Genomic DNA, 18,885 nt, shown 5'->3' with positions numbered 1-18,885 from the left:
TGGACCTCAAGGGTGAAGGGGATGCAGAGACTCGGATGATTGTGGATCCCTGATTTGTCCTTGCATTAAATCAGACCTAGCCTGGCTGGGCAAGTCCTGCTTTTTGGCCAAGAAAACTGAGGTTCTGAGATGTTGAGGGGAACTTGCTGAAGTTGTATGGGTAGTCAGTGGCCTTAGTGAGGTGCGGATCCCATTTTTAAATGACGGTACCGCCTACTCATTCTGCACCCTCCACAAAGGCTGGGCCCAAAAAGAGTCCAGGGCCACTTAGTGTCAGCCCCACATTGGGGGTTCTCTGTCCCAGGTCTGGTTCCATTGGTCCTGAATGCATTCATGGACCGGACACAGTAAAACAGTTCTGGAGCCCTCAGCGCTGGCCTTACACACACTTGGAGCCTGGTTATCCAGGTCTACCCCTAACGGTTCTCAAGCTGAGCACAGTCTGGAACCAGACTTGTACCCTGGCCCCACAGCGGCTGGACGTTTAGTCTCTGTCATCTTCAAATTGTTAGACAAAATTTACAGGTTCCCTTTGTGAGGAGCAGGCATCTGCACTAAGCAGACTGGACAGAAAGAGCCTTGCTCATGACAGTGTCTCGTGCCACTAAGACGGAAACTAAACTGCTATGTGGAAATCAGGAGGGTCTTAGCTGGTACGGTAAGGGAGTCTCCTGCTACCTTAACCCTTTCAAAATAGCAGTTTGATGCTGGCCAATCAGCTTTTTGTTCCTGTTATTCAGTTTCTTTATTCCTGTGATAGCAACACTATGTTTTAAGTTTAAATTACTGTGCTTAAGAGAAATATAAAGCAGAAATGCTTCACCAGGGGGTAGTGCATGCCTTTAATCAGGAGGCAGAGGCAGGGGGATCTCTCTCAGTTTGAGGGCGTTCTGGTCTACAGAGGGAGTTCCAGAACAGTCAGGGCTACACAGAGAAACCCTGTCTCTAAAAAACAAAACAAAACAAAACAAAACAAAACAAAACAAAAGCCTGTAACCTGTAAGGTCCACTTGCTCAAGGACAGATAACTTCCTGAAATGCTGTAGTTTATGTACGATAACAAACCACACATTTTCACTTCTGTAAACAAGCTTGGTTGCCCCAACTGCACAGGATATGCACTTGATCATGGGTAGGCGGAGGAGGTACATAGGCAGGAAGTACGTCAGGATATATGCCTGCCCCTGGTTGGACAAAGGCAGGAAGTTTGTAGCCTCGTGAGTTTTGCCTTTATAAACTCCTGACTAATGGAATTCGGGGGCCATTCTCTGAGCTTGAGTCTCAGGAATGGTCTTGGCCAGTATATTTTTTTAATTAATTTATTTATAATATATACAGCATTCTGCCTACATGTATGCCTGCAAGCCAGAAGACTTCAATATAGATAGTTATGAGCCACCATGTGGTTGCTGGGAATTGAAATCAGGACGTCTGGAGAAATAGCCAATGCTCTTAACCTCTGAGTCATCTCTCCAGCTCCCCGGTCAGTATTTAATAAACCCTGTTGTATTAGAATTAAGTCATCGTCAGATGGTGAATCTCTGAATGACCAGATCCGTTACTGTTCCCACCTTACAAAACCCACTGTCCTGTTCCTGCCCTAGATCTTGTGTTAGTCCTGTTGTCAATGAAGGACTCGAGGAAGAGAGGGAGGGAGGGAGGGAGGGAGGGAGGGAGGGAGGACGAACTTATCTTGGCTCATGGTTTCAGAGTCTCACTGGGATCCATTGCTTGGAGACTGAGGTAAGACAGAGTAACACGGCAGTAGGAATGTGTGGTAGAAGCGTCATACCTCATGGTGGGGAAGGGCAGGGTGGTGGTGGTGGTGGTGGTGAACCTGATCTACCGACTTTTCCCTTTCTTGTCCTTTCATTCCGTCTGACAGGATGGCGGGGCCTGTATATTCAGGGCACATCTCCTTTTAGTTAACCCTCTCTGAAAACACCCTCCCCAACCCACCCTGAATGGCCTTTCCTAATCTTCTAAGTCAGTGTTTCTTACCTGTGGGTTCTGACCCTTTTGGGGACACATATCAGATCCTGTATATCAGGCATTTACATGACAATTCATAACAGTAACACAATTACAGCTATAAAGTAGCAATAAAATGACCTCATGGATGTGAGTGTCACCACAACATGAGGAAAGGGTCCTAGTACTAGGAAGGTTGAGAACCATTGTTGCAAGTATGTCTCAATCTGATCAGGCTCAATTATGAGAACCTAGGTAAATAATCTAACACCAGGATATACTCAGCCCGCATAACTGCAATCTTCAACTGAATTGATACACTTCTGTCTCTTGATAGTGCCTTAGCTTTCTCCGACACGGTCTGTTTGGCCACCCTCAGCATTACCAGACACCTCATATAGCTTCCTCCCTGCCGAAGCCCAGTTGGACACCACCACGCAGAATACTATGGCTCTAGCCTTCTTCCATTTCTCAGGGAGGTGGCCTCAGGATGAGGGACTACCCAGAGCCAGAGGGGTTTTGGAGCTGACTTGGGTGAGAAACCAAAAGAGTCCTCATCCAGCCGGAAGGTTCCCTGGAGACTGTGGATAGTGCAACTTAAACTGTCTCTGTGGTACACAGCTGTGCTTGCAAACAGTCCAATGCATTATAAACAGATCATTTGGCGATAACAGCAGAATAAATTAAAACACACACACACACACACACACACACACACACACACACACACACACACACTCTGTGCATTTATGTGGAAGCTAATGTGTATAGAAGCCAGGAAACTAGAGAGGGACAAGAGAGGCCTTAAGGGAAATGGGCAGAGGCAATAACGGAACACGTGTAACTAGGAACCTTTCTGTGAGTATGAGGAGCAGAGGGAGTGGGGAGACTAGAGGTCAACTAAAGCCAAGGATATATGCAAATACAAAATGAAGGTGGTCTCTATGATGGCTGCTCTTGGTTGTCAGCCCGACACACCTGGGAAGAATGGACATCCTCGGCTGAAGATTTGCCTCCATCAGATTGAGCTGTGGGCACGACTGTGAGACAGCTTATTATTTATTGATGGTGGAGGGTCCAGTCCAGGGCAGCTGTCCCCAAGCTAGCTCAACAGAAGCAGAGAGCACACCAGCAAGCAGGGTACCTCCATGGCCTTGGCTTCACTTCCTGCCTCCAGATCCCTGCCTTGAACGACTGCTGGTACTGGGTTGTGGTCTCCCTAACTTGGTTCTGGTCATGGCATTTACCACATCAGCAGGATGCAAAGAGGCACAGAGCTCTGGAGGCCTTGTTATTTCCCTAAAGGAGTGGCTTTTCTGCCTAACCACTGCCTGGTACCCACACCCGAGTTTATGTCACTGAGATGACTTAGGGTGTTTCTAGGTGCCCCATGATGGTGCTGGTCACAGAAATATCACACTTGGGACTCTCAGCCCCTCTAACTCCCCACCTCTAGACGGAAGGAGGGGCTAGAGACTGGGTTATGAAAACTAACTTTAAAATTAAAAAAAATTAATTACATATTTAGTGTGTGTGTGTACACACTAGACTTCCTAAGGGCTTCACTGTACCGATTCCAAAGTGATATTTTTTTCTTTTCTTGATTATTTTGAGACAGTCTTGCTATGTGGCCCAGGCTGGCCTCAAACCTGTGGCAGTCCCCCTGCCTCAGCCTCCTGAGGATTACGATTAGAGGCAGGTGCTACCTTACTCAGCAATCCTGTAGCTGTCTTTTGACTTTGATGCCAGAAGATCATTAGTGGAAAGCCCAGTCCTTCCAGACCTTCCAAAGCTGAGCCCAGGTGCAAATGCAGAGGGTGGCGGAAGGCAGCAGGCGCTGAGGCAGGGGCCCTTACCTGCTCCACACAGTCTGGGATGTCTGGAGAACATGGCAGGGTCCCTGCGCTCTCCACCGACAGCACGTCCTTCAGCAGCTCCTCACACCCTGTGGACAGACAGATAAACGGGCAGTGAGTGGTCTGAGCCTCAGTCCATAAGGCTGTTCTTCTGACTAATGGGCCTTGGAGGGAAGAGCTGGAAGAACGGGTGGCAGGGGAGGAGACAGCCAGCTGCATGGGCCTGGTCCAGGGCCCCACTCAAGGTGTCAGAAAGGCACCTGATGAGAAGAACTTCTTCCATGAGATGAACCTCAGCAGCGGGGACTAAGAGAGGAGACACTCACATATACAGAAGCATGCTGGGCGCACGCAGGGAAGCACCAGGCTAAAAGGTACTTCCCTCTGCACAGGGGCCGCCCACAAGGTTCTCTAGCAACCCCCCAGCCCTAGATAGGGCCACTCTTAGGAGGTCAGGAGGCTCCTACCCCCTGCTCAGCACAGAGAATCAAACAAACAAATGCCTCCAGAAAATCTTAGGGGCGCCTGGGCTTCCTCAGCTTCATTTCCTCGGGGGCTTGGGGGAACTTGACAGAAAAGCTGAGTATTCTGTGAGTTCTTAAAACTGCCTTTGGAATTTTGGAAGAAAAAAAGAGAGAGAGAGGATTGAGGAAAGAAAGGGAGGAGTTAGGAAGGGCTCAGAGAAGAGAGGGCAGATAATACATAAGGAAGCCCTAAGAGGAGAGAGACATGGCAGCCAGCTCCCTCCAGGAACAGAACCCATTTCTGGGACCCACCCTGGGCTCTGGTACCCTGTGTGCTGGCCTCCTATCTGGACAGTGCTCCCAAAAGGACCTCACCTTTCATGGCGAATACTCCGCGGCAAAAATCCTTGAAGTTGATTCTCCCCAGGTCATTGGGATCCAAACACTTCACAAGTTTTTCCACCTTTGGGAAGGAAAGAGGACATGCTTGAAGCACCCTGGACATCCCAAGGGCCCAGGGCACCAGGCAGAAGGTGGAATGGAGGTGGGTGGGTCTCGCCAACTAGGTCAAAAGGACACCAGTGTTCCCAATGTGGTCTTTCCCTCTAGGATCATGTCATTCTCTGATTAAGACTCAAGTGAGGCCGGGAGATGGTGGCACATGCCTTTAATCCCAGCACTTGGGAGGCAGAGACAGGCAGATTTCTGAGTTTGAGGCCAGCCTGGTCTACAGAGTGAGTTCCAGGACAGCCAGGGCTACACAGAGAAACCCTGTCTCAAAAAACAAAACAAACAAACAAAAAGGCTCAAGTGAGAAAAAGTAAAGAGGCCTCAAGGGTGCAGAGCATGCTCCTACAGCCTCTCCAAAGACAGCACACTGAAAGCCAACACTGCTGCCAGGTTCACTGTTTGTCTACTTTGTAGACAGGGTCTGGCTATGTAGCTCAGACTAGCTTAAAACTGAATTCTCCTGCCTCGGCCTTTTGAATGCTGAGATCACAGGCATGCACCGCCATGCCTGGCTAACAACTTTTGTTTGGTTGTTTGGTTGGTTGGGTTTTGGGTTTTTTAGTGGAAACAGCATTTTATTTGTCCCAGGTTGGCTTCAAAGTTGTTAGGTAGCCAAGGATAACCTTGAACTTCAGAGCCTTTTGCCTCCACCTCCAGAATGCTGGGACTGCAAGCATGTATCACTGCGCCAGTCTTTATGCAATGCTGAGGACTGAACCCACAGCCTTGTGTATGCAAATTACTAAGGAGCTAGGTCCCTAGTCTATGTACTTTAGCTTCTTGACATTTCTTCCAAGTTAGCTTGTACCTTAGTAGCGGCCCTTCCTAACACTCATTCATTCATTCACTCACTCACTCACTCACTCACTCATTCAACAGCTGTCCACTGTGCACCTCCTATTTGCCTGGTGTTGATGGTGGTAACTGGTTAGTTACACACGGTCACACGAACATGCACATGCATAGTCACACATATATGAACACGCACACACATAGTCACACATGTACACACATCCATACTCATGCACCTCCTTAGGCAACTTCCCCCCAAGTCATGACCATCTGCAGAAACCGTCGTCCATGGTAGAGCGAGAATTTTTTTTTTTTTGATGATACAGCTGCTTTGGGGTTACCCAGGTTCTGCAAGTAAGCCCGATAAACACAATAGTTCCCCGAGAGTTGTACTTGGGTGGAATGGTACTTTGGCTTGCCCTACATGGTGGGGAGCAAGCGCTTGTGTGTATCTTCCTCGGGGAAAGATTCAGAAAGCAAGGGCAAGCTCTTTCTGGAATCCCCTCTGGCTGGGCTGCAGACACACATGCAGGGTAGAGATCTGTCACTGCTGTGCCTTTGGCATCATTACAGCCGGGTCTGCCCTCCCTCCAGCTCTGCTTGTCACGTGTGCCAGAGCACAGGCAGGTGTGGAAGACTCATCTGCTCTCACATTGTCTTCCCTGCACATCCACAGGATGCTTGTCCAACATGGCAGCTGCAGCGGGCACCTAGTCCCCGTCACTGCAGCAGTCAGCATCACGGGCTGGCTTGGTGGGCTTCGGGGAGCACAACTCCCACCATGGCCACTCTCCACTCCTGTGCATGGTGGCTGTGGCTTTGTACCTCTTTCCAGCTTTCCTGCTCTGCTGGATCCAAAGGATAACCCAGGAGCTATGCAACGTCCTAAGATGTTTCTGAACCTGCCTACCTAGTAGCGCATCCCTCGGCTCCAGATATCCTCAACTCTCAGGGGAATGCTATAGCTGAGGTTCAGAGAGACCCGTAGTGCTGTGCACTATCCAAAGCTGAGAAAGCCCCAGTCCTTCCCCTCAGCTGCCATGGAGTGGTAGAATGTCAGGTAACAGGGAAGAGTTTTTTGTTTTGTTTTTGTTTTTTTGCCAGCTCAGGCCTGGACAGAGCATCCCCAACATTGCAGCTGCCAGCCCTGCTCCCATCCCCACTACCAAGGAAGCTGCTGACACTGCCAGGCAATGATGGGGCTTCTGAGAATAGTACAGCCCAGGTGCCACCTGCAGACTATCGGGGAGCTCACCCATGGCTCCACTGGCCATCCTCTCCTCCTGCCCCCTCCCCTGCTATTAAGAGAGCCTATGAATGTAAGGAGGGCCTGGGACATACTAACCCCAACCCCCAGCCTCTAGGATCTTACCCCTACAGCCCTTTCCAAAGCCAAGGCCTATGCCTTAATTGAGGCCAAGTCCAAGGCATCTACTCCAGAGTGTCAACGGCCTGAAGAGAAGCTCCGACCTCACACACTCTGAGGGACAGCAGGGTTCCATAATCTACCAGACTGGTAATCCCTAATGCCTAGGACCTGGGGACATCACTGGGGCAGGCTGTCCATCCTCTGCTTCCAGAGAAAGCTAGTTCAGAGGTAGGGGTTGGGGTGTCTGATGACAGACAGACAGACAGAGATGTGAGGCTGTAAGGACCTTCATACAGTCGACAGAGATGTGATCCAGACTGCAGTTAAGAGCTTACAACTACAGTGACTCACTTCTCTTCAGCTACCTCCACTGAGCTCAGGAGGGTGGTGGTCCCAGGGTAGTGGCTAGATATACTACTAAGACAGCTTTGTGGAAACTATAATTAGTAAATTCTTATATCACATACAATTAGCATCCATAAAGACCAGAACAGTGGTTGCAATGGTCTATCTATCTACCTTATCTATCTACTCATTTATTTAGGTTTTTTGTTTGGTTTGATTTGAGTTTTTTGTTCTGTTTTGTTTTGTTTTGTTTTGTTTTTTTGAGGCAGGGTTTCTCCATATAGCTTTGGCTGTCCTGGAACTAGCTCTGTAGACCAGGCTGTCCTTGAACTCAGAGATCCACCTGCCTCTGCCTCCCAAGTACTGGGATTAAAGGCATGTGTCACCATCACCTGACACAGTGGTTTTTTAAACAAGGCTCTATCAGTATTTTGTAAAAATGGGTGGGAAAAAAAAATCCTTGCAAGACCATCAGGACTCATTTTGAGCTATTTAAACAGCAGCTGTTGTAACAGTCCCATGTTACATTTGAGGACACCGAGGCTCAGGGAAATTGAGCCATTTAGGCAGTCACCAGCATTGGCAGCTACTGAACAGGAGCTTCCTGACCCTATAGTACCAGCAACTGCTTTCTACTGCTTCCCTGCCCTCTGCAAGTGAGTGGCCTCTACTGGGCCACCTGTGTGCAAGGAATACCGACTCAAAGCCCCTACATCCCACGTGTGAAGACAGATCTGGCTGAGGTGCTGCTCTGTGAGTGTGTGCAAGCCCTGGCCTCACTTCCTAACATGGTCAAAGGAATATAAAGATTCTGGAGGATTGTATTTGAAGTCAGGCTACAAGAGAGATCCTGTCTCAGAGGATGCTGGGTCTGCTGAGTTCCAGGAAGAGGCAGGGGCTCACTCTCACACCAAGGAGTACAGCAGGTAACACTGAGAGCCAGCAGTCCCGGGCTCCTCTGGCTCCCATGAGAGGAGAGAGCAAGCCCCGGGGCTGGCAGGGGTGATGGAACAGCTGAGACACGCACAGCTGGACCAGCAGCATGCTGCCAGAGGAACTGGTGGTTCTGCTGGCAGAGGGATGCTGATCTTTCGCATTGGGAACCATTCAATTACCAGGCTTCCCCTTCTATTTCTGTTGCTCTTCTCTTCAGGCTGGTTTCTTCCATCTATCCCCCAGAGTCGCATGTCTCTGATGGAAGGATGCTGTGATGCTGTGAGCCAGCTGTGGTCAGCTTACTGGTAAGATCTCTCCCAAGCCCAGCTGCCTCCCAGACCTCCCCCACACAGGCCTGGCAAGCCAGTGAAGGTCAAGCAGCCCTTTGTCTCTAAGATCTCAGGCTTTCAGCACTTAGAGGTAGTGAATAAACATTAGCCCTTCCTACCAAGAATCAAGTAAGTGCAGAGCAACTGCCTTTATGCCAGGCACTGTTTGATCACGCTGTAGACAGACTTATTCCAGGTTCACAGGCTTCTGGGTCCTGAATAGTATTCTTATTCCCATTTTACAGATGAGGACAATACACTAGGCTCAGATGTTTGGGGTTAAGGTCCTAAAACCATGAGGAGGCAGCTGAGCCCAGACAACCCCCAGTAACTATTGCTATTGAAATAATTTTGATCACTTATAATAAGTTCCAGGCCTTGCTCTGACCAGAGAAAAAAACAAAGCTAAGAAATTTTGCACCAGTACAGACAATCCTTGCTTAAGAACTGGAATAGTAAAGGAAAGAATAGTTAAAAGACATTGAACTGCTAAAGAAAGATTGGCCACTAGCATCATCCAGACTGTAGACTTCGAGCCTGTTACTCAGATGCCAATATTAAAGCTCTGGGAAGAAGGGCGTGGTGGCATGTGCAGTAACCCCCAACAGGATGGTCACTAGATCCAGCCAGCCTAGTCCACATAGGGAGACCTCAAAGCAACCCCCTCCCCAAACACAAATAAAACCAACCTGAGAAGACACCTGGCTCTGGGTGAGCTACACAAGTACCCCACATCCTGTCTCTCCCACAGACCACAGCCGGAGCACTAAGTGAGGAACCTAAAGAGCCAAGGCTCCACAGGGTGAACAAAGGGAAAACAAAACCTTGAATTTGGGGGATTATCTTTACCCTTCTTTCTATTTCCTGTGCAGCAGATGGGGAGAGAGGGGGCTCTAAATCTAAAAGAAACCTTTCTGATGCAAAGCTGGAGAGGGGTCCCACCTGAGTAAAAAAACAAGGAAAATGCCCTAGGTATTTCTTTCTCTCCCTTTTCCTCTGTGTGTGTGTGTGTGTGTGTGTGTGTGTGTGTGTGTGTGTCTGTCTGTCTGTCTGTCTGTCTCTCCCACAAGGCAAGCTTAGGTCCCAAAGCTGAGTGGTGGCAGCAGCCACACAGTCATGTGTATGTGGCAGTGGTGGCAGAGAAGAGAGGAGGGGTAGAGGGGGTGAGAGAGAAATTAGGAAAAGAGCCCCTGGGAAATGGGCAGGGCAGGACCCTGAGAAGGTGGAGCTGGGGAGTGGTTGGAGACCCTTGTGTGAGGCTGACTGAAGTCCTGAGCTGCAGACAGGAGTAAACAGATCATTTCAGAATTGAGCAGCTGACTAAGGAGACAGTGGACCGGCCGTGGGTGTGCATCCATGGGGAAGCTATGAAGAGCCCGGCACCAGCTTTGGGAACGGAATTGGCTACGTTAGAAGAGCTGCTTACAGAGCGGGCAAGCGGAGATGCTAGGCTTCAACTTAACTGGACTAATTTCCTAATTAAAAAGAAACCTACACTATGCTGACATTTCCCTGAGATATCTAATGAGACCTAGAGTCTTCTAGTCTTCAAGATGCCCAGAACACAATCCAAAATTATTCACCACACAAATGGAAAAGATGGTAACATTGTGTACTGGAAAACATGGTAACAAAGTTACTGACTCTAAGATGACCCAGCTGTTTCCATGTTTCATCAAAGGTTTGTTGGGGTTTTTTGATTTGGGTAGCATGGGTCCTTGGACCTGTGGCCAGGGTGCCGGCAGCTGGCTAGGAGAGCGATATAGGGATAGCAAATGGCAAAAGAAGCTGGGGAAGGGGGACTCCAGCAAAGGCTGGTGCCTGGGCTAGCTGAAGCAAAGCTGGAGGGCTGGCCCTGAGCTCCGAGGCCCAGAGGCTTAGGGTGTAGCTGCAATGGGACACTCTGAGTTAGATCCCCTGCAGGAACTGGGTGTGGTGGCATCCTTGTCAGATCGGTACTCAGGAGGTGGGAGGAGGGGACAGTCACAGTTACCCTGGGTTTGCAGACAGGAGGCTGGCTGCAGTGCTTTGTCCTAACAACACAATCTCCAGGCCTCTTCCTCAGAGTCTTCTCAACAGCCTAGAGGAGTGGTTCTCAACCTGTGAACCTAGCCAAGACCCCTCTGCCAAACCTTTGTCTCCAAAACTATTTGCATTACAATTCATAACAGTAGCATAATTAGTTATGAAGTTGCAACGAAAATAATTTTATTATGGTTGGGGTTCACCACATCATGAGGCATTAAAGGGTTGCAGCATTAGGAAGATTGAGAAGCACTGGCCAAGAGAAACAGCACATAGTCCTCTGGCCTCACCCCACATTAGAGGAGTCAGGAGGCAGAGGCAGAAGCACCTTAGCATCCGGGACTCTTCTCTTTGCAGACCAGTCTTTCCCCCTGCCACCCACCCAGAGGGCTCTCACTCTTCTCTGGGGCCTCTGGGGCCTCAGGGCCAAAGGCCCAGCTGCTTGTTTATCCACTTTCCCAGGCACACAATAAGGCCTGTGTTCTGAAATCCAGAAGACAAAGGGTGCAGGCAGCCACTGACCTCCGCTAATTCTCAGGGAGGGATTCTCAGGGAGGGCGGAGAGGGGAGCAAGGCAAGAGTTCCCACAGAGCCAGGTGCAGACAGAGAGGGAAGAGTTTCCAAAGAGGGTCCTACCACTCAGTCCCCATACCTTAGGCCAGGCTGAAGAGTCTGGTGTCAGTTCCTAATCACCACTCCCAAAGCCTGCACCCCATGGGATGCTCAGGGCATTGTGGTCTGTGTCTACAGTGGAATCTGTGCAGTCACATTACCCCTAGAAGACTGGTTTTCACACATCTACAGTGCTGACTCTCAGGATCAACTAAGACAATAACTAAGCAAGGAATAACGAACGTTGCACCATGCTCGCCAAGGATGCTGGGTGAAAAGGTGCTTGCTTTGAGGGAGCTGGAGGGGAACAGGTTCTGGCAGGAATGGGCAGAGGGGCCTGCCTGCAGCTCCACCATCAAGGTACTTGGTCAGGAGTCTTGGAGAGCACCTTCTTCTTTATGCCTCAGTTTCCCTTTTTGGAAAAAAATGGAAGCGCTGAATAACACTAAATACCAGCAGCCTTGGGAGTCTATAGAGTTGGGGTGTCTCCCCAGGGTTGTTTGGGGTACACACGAGGTTAGGGAAGAGATGAAAACCAGAGTAGCCAGTGTCTCCCTCTAAGGCACAGGGCCCTGTGGAGGACTCAACCAATGTCCACAAATAATGGCAAGACCTGAAGCAGGTCCTGATGGCTGCTCTCCTCTCCTCCTGACCCACCCCTGTTTGACCAGGTGCACAGGATACCTCAGTCAGGGCCAGAAAGAGCAGACTGAGCCAAACCTGAGTTTGCTTTAGGCAAATGTCTGTTAAACCTCGGTTCACTGAGATGAGACAGGAAGAGAACTCTGCAGGGGTTCTGATGGGGGAGGGGTGAGCCAGTCATGAAAGGTTCTCTACCCTCTTTTCCTGGAGAGGATGCATCTTGGGTGACACTGGGGAAGAATCTTCCCAAAGGGTGATGCCTCCAAGCCACTTTAGGAAGCTACCTTTGAGCTGCTGTGCTTTCTCAACATAGCACACACACACACACACACACACACACACACACACACACACAGGCAGGTTTTTTTCTCTGCATTTGAGCCATATATGGGTTTTTCTTCCCAAAGCTGAGGGTCCCTGATGGAAAAACTCTCCTGGGCTGGTAAGAGCACCCACTGCAACTCATGGACCTGAGCTTGGAGCCTAGCAACCGTGTTGTAAAACGCTGGGTATGGCTTGCATGTGCACCCCCAGTGCTGTTGGGAGTGCAGACAGGGGCATCACTGGGGCCTGCTGGCAACCAGTCTAGCTCTAGGTTCAGGGAGATACCCTGCCTCAAAGGAATAAGGAAGAGCAGGACACCCACCTGGCATCCTGCTCTGGCCTCCCTGCTTATTCACAGGAGCTGAACCCTGCACACGCGCGTGTACACAGCACCCCTCCCCCTTCCAGGGTTTGTTGGTGAAAAAGATGAAGGAAATTTCAAGAGCTAAGGTGGTGAAGAAGGACTATTGGGACGTCTCTGGCTAGGGTAAGATACCATGAAAGGAGACCTGTCACCATGGCCCAGGCCACCCGTCCTGGGTAGTGTAGCCTCAGCTAAGCTGTGGCTGGAGCCCTTTCAAGACTCCATCCAGCATGTCCAGGTGTCACCAGCGGCCCCTTAATCAGTCTGAGCTGCTACAGTGCAGAGTCCCTCTGGCCACCCACGAGAGCTTTGTTTAGTGTCTGAATAGTAATGAAAATGACAGGCGTGTGGGTGGCCCCTGAAGTAGGCTGTCCTCTGTCCCTGCCTTCAGCAAACATTTCTTCAGCTCCACGGGGAGAATGACAAGCTCCCAGGAAGTCCCCAGGGAAAGGACAGATGTCCTGCTGTACATTAGGAGTAAAATAAAAATAGCCTTGGGAAGAGCATAAAAGCATGGAGGTGACTGATCACCCGCCCACACGTCTGGGCCGTATGTCACCCCAGGTCTCTGTGGTAGACAGAGCTGGGCTGGAATCCCCCCTTTTCCGTTCACCAGTGGTGTGAGCAAAGGCCAATGACTCAGCCTCTGAATTCCACCTCATTATCTGCTGGGATTTAGAAACACGCAGGCTCTAGAGAAGTAACACTGTCCCAACTCCCTGAGCTGCTCTCCTCAGAGGCTGCTCTCAGCAGACGCTGCTCTGCTGCGTGCTGGCTGGCGGCTGCATATTGGCTGGTGGCTAATCCTTCCGTTTCCTCTCACAAGAGTTTTCAATCTGCTGAATTTAAAAACGGAATTGGATCATTTAAGAACCCCAGCAGGGTGGTGGGGACAGTAAAAAAGGGAAGGCTCACAGTATTTCAGGGGTAATTAAGACAGAAGTGGCCATAAGGTCACCTCCTGGATGTTTCTGGAGTCCTGTTGGTGGAGATTTAAAGGAAGGAGAGTCCAGAGGGCTGGGGACTTCACACTGGGGCAGCCAGAGGATGTGACTGTGCTGGACCTAAAGGATGGACACAGCAAACATTCAGTTGTGGGGAATACCGGGGAGCAGAGAAAAGGTGGAGAGAACAAGAAGACATGGGAGGGGTGGACAGGAGCTCAGGACAGGCGGCAGTGGTACCAGCTGGTTGGGGGTGCAGCACCTGCTTTGGTGGCTGGAGAACACAGAGGGCAGGGAAGCTGGCCAGGAAGTCACCATGTCCTCTGCTGGGGGTGAGGGTAGTGATTAGCAGGGGCTCAAGGACCCAGGTTTGTACTTAGGAAGGTGCTGGAAGGTATAGGGGGGGAAGACAGGTAGAGCTTAATGAGGCCAGTCCAGTCCAGAAGAGAAGCCAGGGCCATGTGGGGATGGAAAGAAGGAAGTTTGCTTCTGGTGTGACAGACACAGGGAGGCCAGGTTGACACCTAGGGGTCATTTCCTGAATCTCTATAGAAAAGGAGATGGTGACCAATGCACCTGGGGCATCGGGTAGGTTTTGGTCGGCCAGGGTGGCATGTCTGCCTGATCACAAATCCAGGTCCCCTGGACTCTCAGACACAAGGCCCTCCCGGCCAGTCTTCCATTGTCTCACTGATGACACAGACCGGTCTGCAAGGGCAGCCGTGGCAGAAGAGGGAACTTGTCTCCACCAAGAGGACACGGGTGGCTCTGGCTGACTGTGAGGGACAAGGTTTTGTCCTATGGCTTCAGTGACCTGCTTCAGGGAAGGCCACAAACACAGCTTCTTCTCTCGGTCACTCAGCCAACACCAGCCCCCAGGTGTGCTGAGGTCCACAGGGTGCGGGCAGATGAGTTTGAGGCCCAGGGTACATCGGGGTACATGATAGCTCAAAGGCACAGCCACCACCGCCCTGTTCTCTCAGTGGGGAGGAAAGACATGGATACCCCTACTCTGAGCTACTGACAGGACAGAGACTGGGAGACTCTCGACCAATCAGTTGGGTGGAGGTTCTCACTTTGCAAGGCTGCTTTTCGGTCTTTCCCTTTTTCTTTTCCTTTCCTTTCTCATTTTTTATTTTTGTTTTTATTTATTTATTTTGAGGCAGGGTCTCAGGTAGCCCAGGTTGGCCTTGAACTCCTTATCTTGTGTCTACCTGTAGCGTGTTTGGGATTAGTGCTGCCTGTTACTGTACACTGTTTATGCCTGTCTCCATGAAGTGCAGGGAATCAGAGCTTTGTGCATGATAGACAAACATTCTACCAACTGAGCTACATCCCCTGGCCCTCCCTCTTGAGCCTGCCTTTCTAACTGCTCCTAGCACCAGGCCAATCCCAGCCATCCTTGGACTAGCAGAGTTCTAGTTGACATTGATGGCCCAGTCCTGAATTCTGAAGCCAGGTCCAATCTATGCATGCTACTTGCTTTGGTTTTTTTAAGGTTTAGGAAGATTAAGAATTAATGAGGGCAAGGCAGGGCGCACCCCTGGGAACTGTTTCCTGGCTGTGGGCCAGGGAGCTCAGCCTGTAAGGGGGAAGAAGGACACTTGGACAATGCTTCCCCAAGGGAGGGGCACACTAGGGGTCACACCGTGGGCAAGTGGTCTCTGGTATCCTCCAGCCCAGTGTCAGGGCCTCTGTGGACACTGTTGATTCTTTTGGGTTTTTGTTGTTGTTTTTTGTTTTTCAAGACAGGGTTTCTCTGTGTAGCCCTGGCTGTCCTGGAACTCACTTTGTAGACCAGGCTGGCCTCGAACTCAGAAATCCACCTGCCTCTGCCTCCCGAGTGCGTGCGCCACCATGCCTGGCTGATTCTTGGGGCTGCTGGAGGGGCACTGTTCATCCTAGAACTTTACTGGGGTTTCTCCCACACTCAAATGAAATGCCTTCCTCTCTTCCTCAGAAGCTGCAATTGGGCTGAAGACCTCACAGCCTCTGGGGAATCACGTTTTAGCTTCCGAGGCAAAACAAATTAAGGCAGCTCCAGCCAGAAGCCCTGGTGCCGCTCCTCCACACGATGAAGGAAAGGTTACAGGTCCTGGGAGAGGACCATAGCCTCACCACCCACCCAGACACAAACAAACTGTAGCCCCCTTGAGCCTGGGGTTTTCTCCTGTGAAATGACCAGGATGCAAAGGCCAACTTGCACTGTAACCATGGAGACCAAGGAGAATTTTGGACTTGAAAGCTATTGATTTGAGCAGTGGCTTATTAAGAATCCTGTGGGAATCAGGCAGGCCCCTAGGAAGGCTACTGGGGGAATGGTGTCCTGCTCACCAGACAGTTTCTGTTCTCTTGAAATTCCACAGGGGTCCTGAGTGGAACCTCAGTGCCCACAGGCCAGGCAAAGGACCTGCCCCCACCAGCCCATCGACCAAAGGGGCCTGCCTTAGGTATTTCTGTATTGTGGTGATAAGACAGCATGACCAAGGCAACTTAGAGTTTATTTGGGGCTCACAATTTCAGAGAGTGAGTTCACGACCATCATGATGGGGAACATGGCACTTGATAAGCAGGTACTGGAGCCGCAGCCACGAGCTCACATCTTGATCCACAAGCATGAGACCGAGAGAGTTAACTGGGATTGTTGTGGGCTTTACACCTCCTTCAACAAGAGTCACATGTCCTAATCCTTCCCAAACAGTGCTGCCAACTGGGGACCAAGCATCCCAACATATGAGCCTATGGGAGCCAGTATCCTTCAAACCAGCACAGGGCCGATTTCCAGAAACCTATCTGTCCTGTAATGGATTCAGTAATCAGGCCCTGCTGGAGTTACCAAGAAGATATCTCAAACCAATGAAGAAAGCAAAGATTAAGCTGGCCCATCCATCCATCCATCATGCCTGCCCTGAAACAATGAGGGCTACCAGCCTAGTTCTGTCCATGAAGCAAGCTGTGCCCAGGAAGGTTGAGCCCCTTGCCACAGTCTCTAGGAGTCTCAAGGTCTAGGAGTCTCAAGGTCTATCACAGGAAAAGTGGTTCTCAAGAGGCTGAGCATACACTTAACATGCACAATTGCCGTTCCATCCCCAGAATGACCACAACGAAAAGCCTTCTCTCAGCCAGGTGTGGCAGTGTGTGCCTGTAATCCGGTGCCAGGGAGGAGACAGGCCAGCCAGCCTAGCCTCAACAATGAGCGTCAGGTGTAATGAAGTACTGAATCCACTGCTAACGACCTACGGCTGTACCCTTAGATTAGTGAATCTCTTGGCCCTCATCTTTTGCAGCAAATGGCAATTAACACAGAGACCCAGGACTGGCTAAGGAGTAGAGAATAGAAGAATGTGGAGTGCTGAGCCCTAACTGGATCATCTGTATCACAACCCATCCTCCCAAGGCTCACACATTTCAGAAGAGGGAGTAGAGGCTTGTAAGAGCCAGAGGCGCTGGGTGACCATAGGGAGAGAGCATTTTCTGCACACAACAGGGCCGGTGCATGTATGAACTCACGTGGTTGTGACAGCATGCGAGAGACTTGCTCATGCTCGACAAATCCCAGCTTGGAGACGGAGACAAGCCTTGCAATTGAAGGCAGCCAGGAGAGGGGCAGCCGGCTTTAAGCGTGTGACCCCTGGTGAGGGGATAACACTGCAGGAGGTGGCCCCACCTAAGGGTATTTGGGTAGCACAAATTAGACTTTTAAATTTTAAAAAGAGGGCACATAGTTGAGTGGATCTGGGAGGAGTCAGGGGAGGGGAGGTAAAAATAATCAGAATACATCACATGAACTTCACAAAGAATAAACACAGTGTTCAAACTGGGCAGTGGTGGCACACAGTTTTAATCCCAGCACTTGGGAGGGAGACAGAGTCAGGTGGATCTCTAAGAGTTTGAGGCCACCTTGGTCTACTGAGGGTGTTCGTTGGACAGCCAGGGCTACACAGAGAAACCCTGTCTCAACATTTTTTTTTTTTTTTGAAAAAATAATCAAGAGACTTAAGATGTTGCAGATTTTCTTTCTGGATGTGTATATAAATGTTCTTCGGGAATTTTTAATTCTCTTCTACTTTTTTTTCAGAATTTTTAATTTATTTTATGTATATGAGTACACTGTAGCTGTCTTCAGACACACCAGAAGAGGGCATCGGATCCCCAACAGATGGTTGTGAGCCACCATGTGGTTGTGGGATTTGAACTCAGGACCTCTGGAAGAGCAGTCAGTGCTCTTAACCACTGAGCCATCCCTCCAGCCCTCTCTTCCACTTCTTACAGAAGTCCTAATTGTACACTGCCAGGAGTAACAAGAGCTGCAGCAAGTGTGGCAGGTTCAGTCTGCCTAGCGTCCTCAGTTGTAAACTGAAATGTGTCCTCAGGTCCTTTACTGCTCTTCTCTGTGACAGCAATGTTCTAGTTAATCAGCTTAGAGAAAGAAAGAGAAGTGAGGAGTGACAGAGAAAGGATCCGGAATATGTGACAGTCGGGTTTAACATGAGCATGTGTGTGTGTGTGTGTGTGTGTGTGTGTGTGTGTGTGGGCGCGTGCGTACACACACACCTATACAAAAGTACAGACACAAACACACACATGTACATACACATATACATACACACATATGTACACACACACAGCCCTCTCAGATCAGTCAGTCTGAGACACACAGGCCTGTCAGCTTCCACTGGCTCCCCCACCCCCTGTCCCTGCTCATGAAGCTTCCCTCTGACTTCCGAAGGACCAGGATTCCTCACGTCCTGGGCGCTGCCCTTTACTGCTGTGCTGCTTTGCACATGACACTAAGTCGGCCATGTTGGCAGCAGAGACAGAATCTGGGTGAGAGGGGTTTCCGGTCCTTAGTGAGGACACACAATCCACCTGCCCATCCCCTGCTGCCAGAGCCTCTTAGGGATGCTTCCTCCCAGACTGTACCTGACACGCGCCTCAGAAGGGCGGAACCTAGGTGAGCTCTGTCCTCAAGCAACGTCCTAAGTGAAGAAGCAGCTTTGGACTCCCCAAAATGGCTGCAGCTCTCTTACAGCCCTGGCCAGAGCAGGGGACCAGGGTCAGGCCCAGGGCTGCCTCTTTGTGGCTGCCTTTTTCCTCCATAGCCGGAGGCAATGAAGCCGGCTGGGGAAGTTCCTTAGGGACTAGAAAAAGTTCAGGTCTGTTCTACCAAGGGCTCTCTGCAGATGCAAACCCTTCCCCGGCAGGTACTGCAACACCAAATAGGGCAAGAGTCCTCATACATGATTCAGGCCTTGATTCATAATTCAGGTCTCCTTTCCCAAAGCGGGCATGCGGACTGGAGGCTGCGGCAGAGCGGGAAGGGTAAAAGCAAGAAGGTTCCGGGTACCAGAGAAGACGGAGCTGCAGACTGCCTGGTGTGGAGGTGACAAGCCACGAGACAA

At 50.3% G+C, this 18,885-nt stretch overlaps 1 protein-coding gene and 1 long non-coding RNA gene across 3 annotated transcripts in view; one reads left to right on the top strand and one right to left on the bottom strand.

Annotated features, from left to right (window-relative positions):
* Rab11fip4 (RAB11 family interacting protein 4 (class II)) overlaps positions 1–18,885 on the bottom strand; it is a 106,996-nt gene that overhangs the window by 73,634 nt on the left and 14,477 nt on the right. For both annotated transcript variants that reach the window (XM_006533403.2, NM_175543.3), the window contains exons 2-3: positions 4,667–4,754; positions 3,828–3,916 (exon numbers count right to left, since the gene is read on the bottom strand). In XM_006533403.2, coding sequence (XP_006533466.1) covers positions 3,828–3,916; positions 4,667–4,754 — 177 coding nt within the window. The remainder of the gene's footprint in view (positions 1–3,827; positions 3,917–4,666; positions 4,755–18,885) is intronic.
* Rab11fip4os1 (RAB11 family interacting protein 4 (class II), opposite strand 1) lies at positions 1,220–17,304 on the top strand. Its single transcript, NR_003283.1, has 3 exons — positions 1,220–1,483; positions 8,487–8,548; positions 15,444–17,304. It is a non-coding gene; the product is annotated as an RAB11 family interacting protein 4 (class II), opposite strand 1 (long non-coding RNA).

The sequence above is a fragment of the Mus musculus genome, chromosome 11, assembly GCF_000001635.26.
Source record: "Mus musculus strain C57BL/6J chromosome 11, GRCm38.p6 C57BL/6J".
Lineage (NCBI taxonomy): Eukaryota > Metazoa > Chordata > Mammalia > Rodentia > Muridae > Mus > Mus musculus.
The sequence above is the reverse complement of the archived record's forward strand: the minus strand, read 5'-3'. Positions and strand labels throughout refer to the sequence as shown.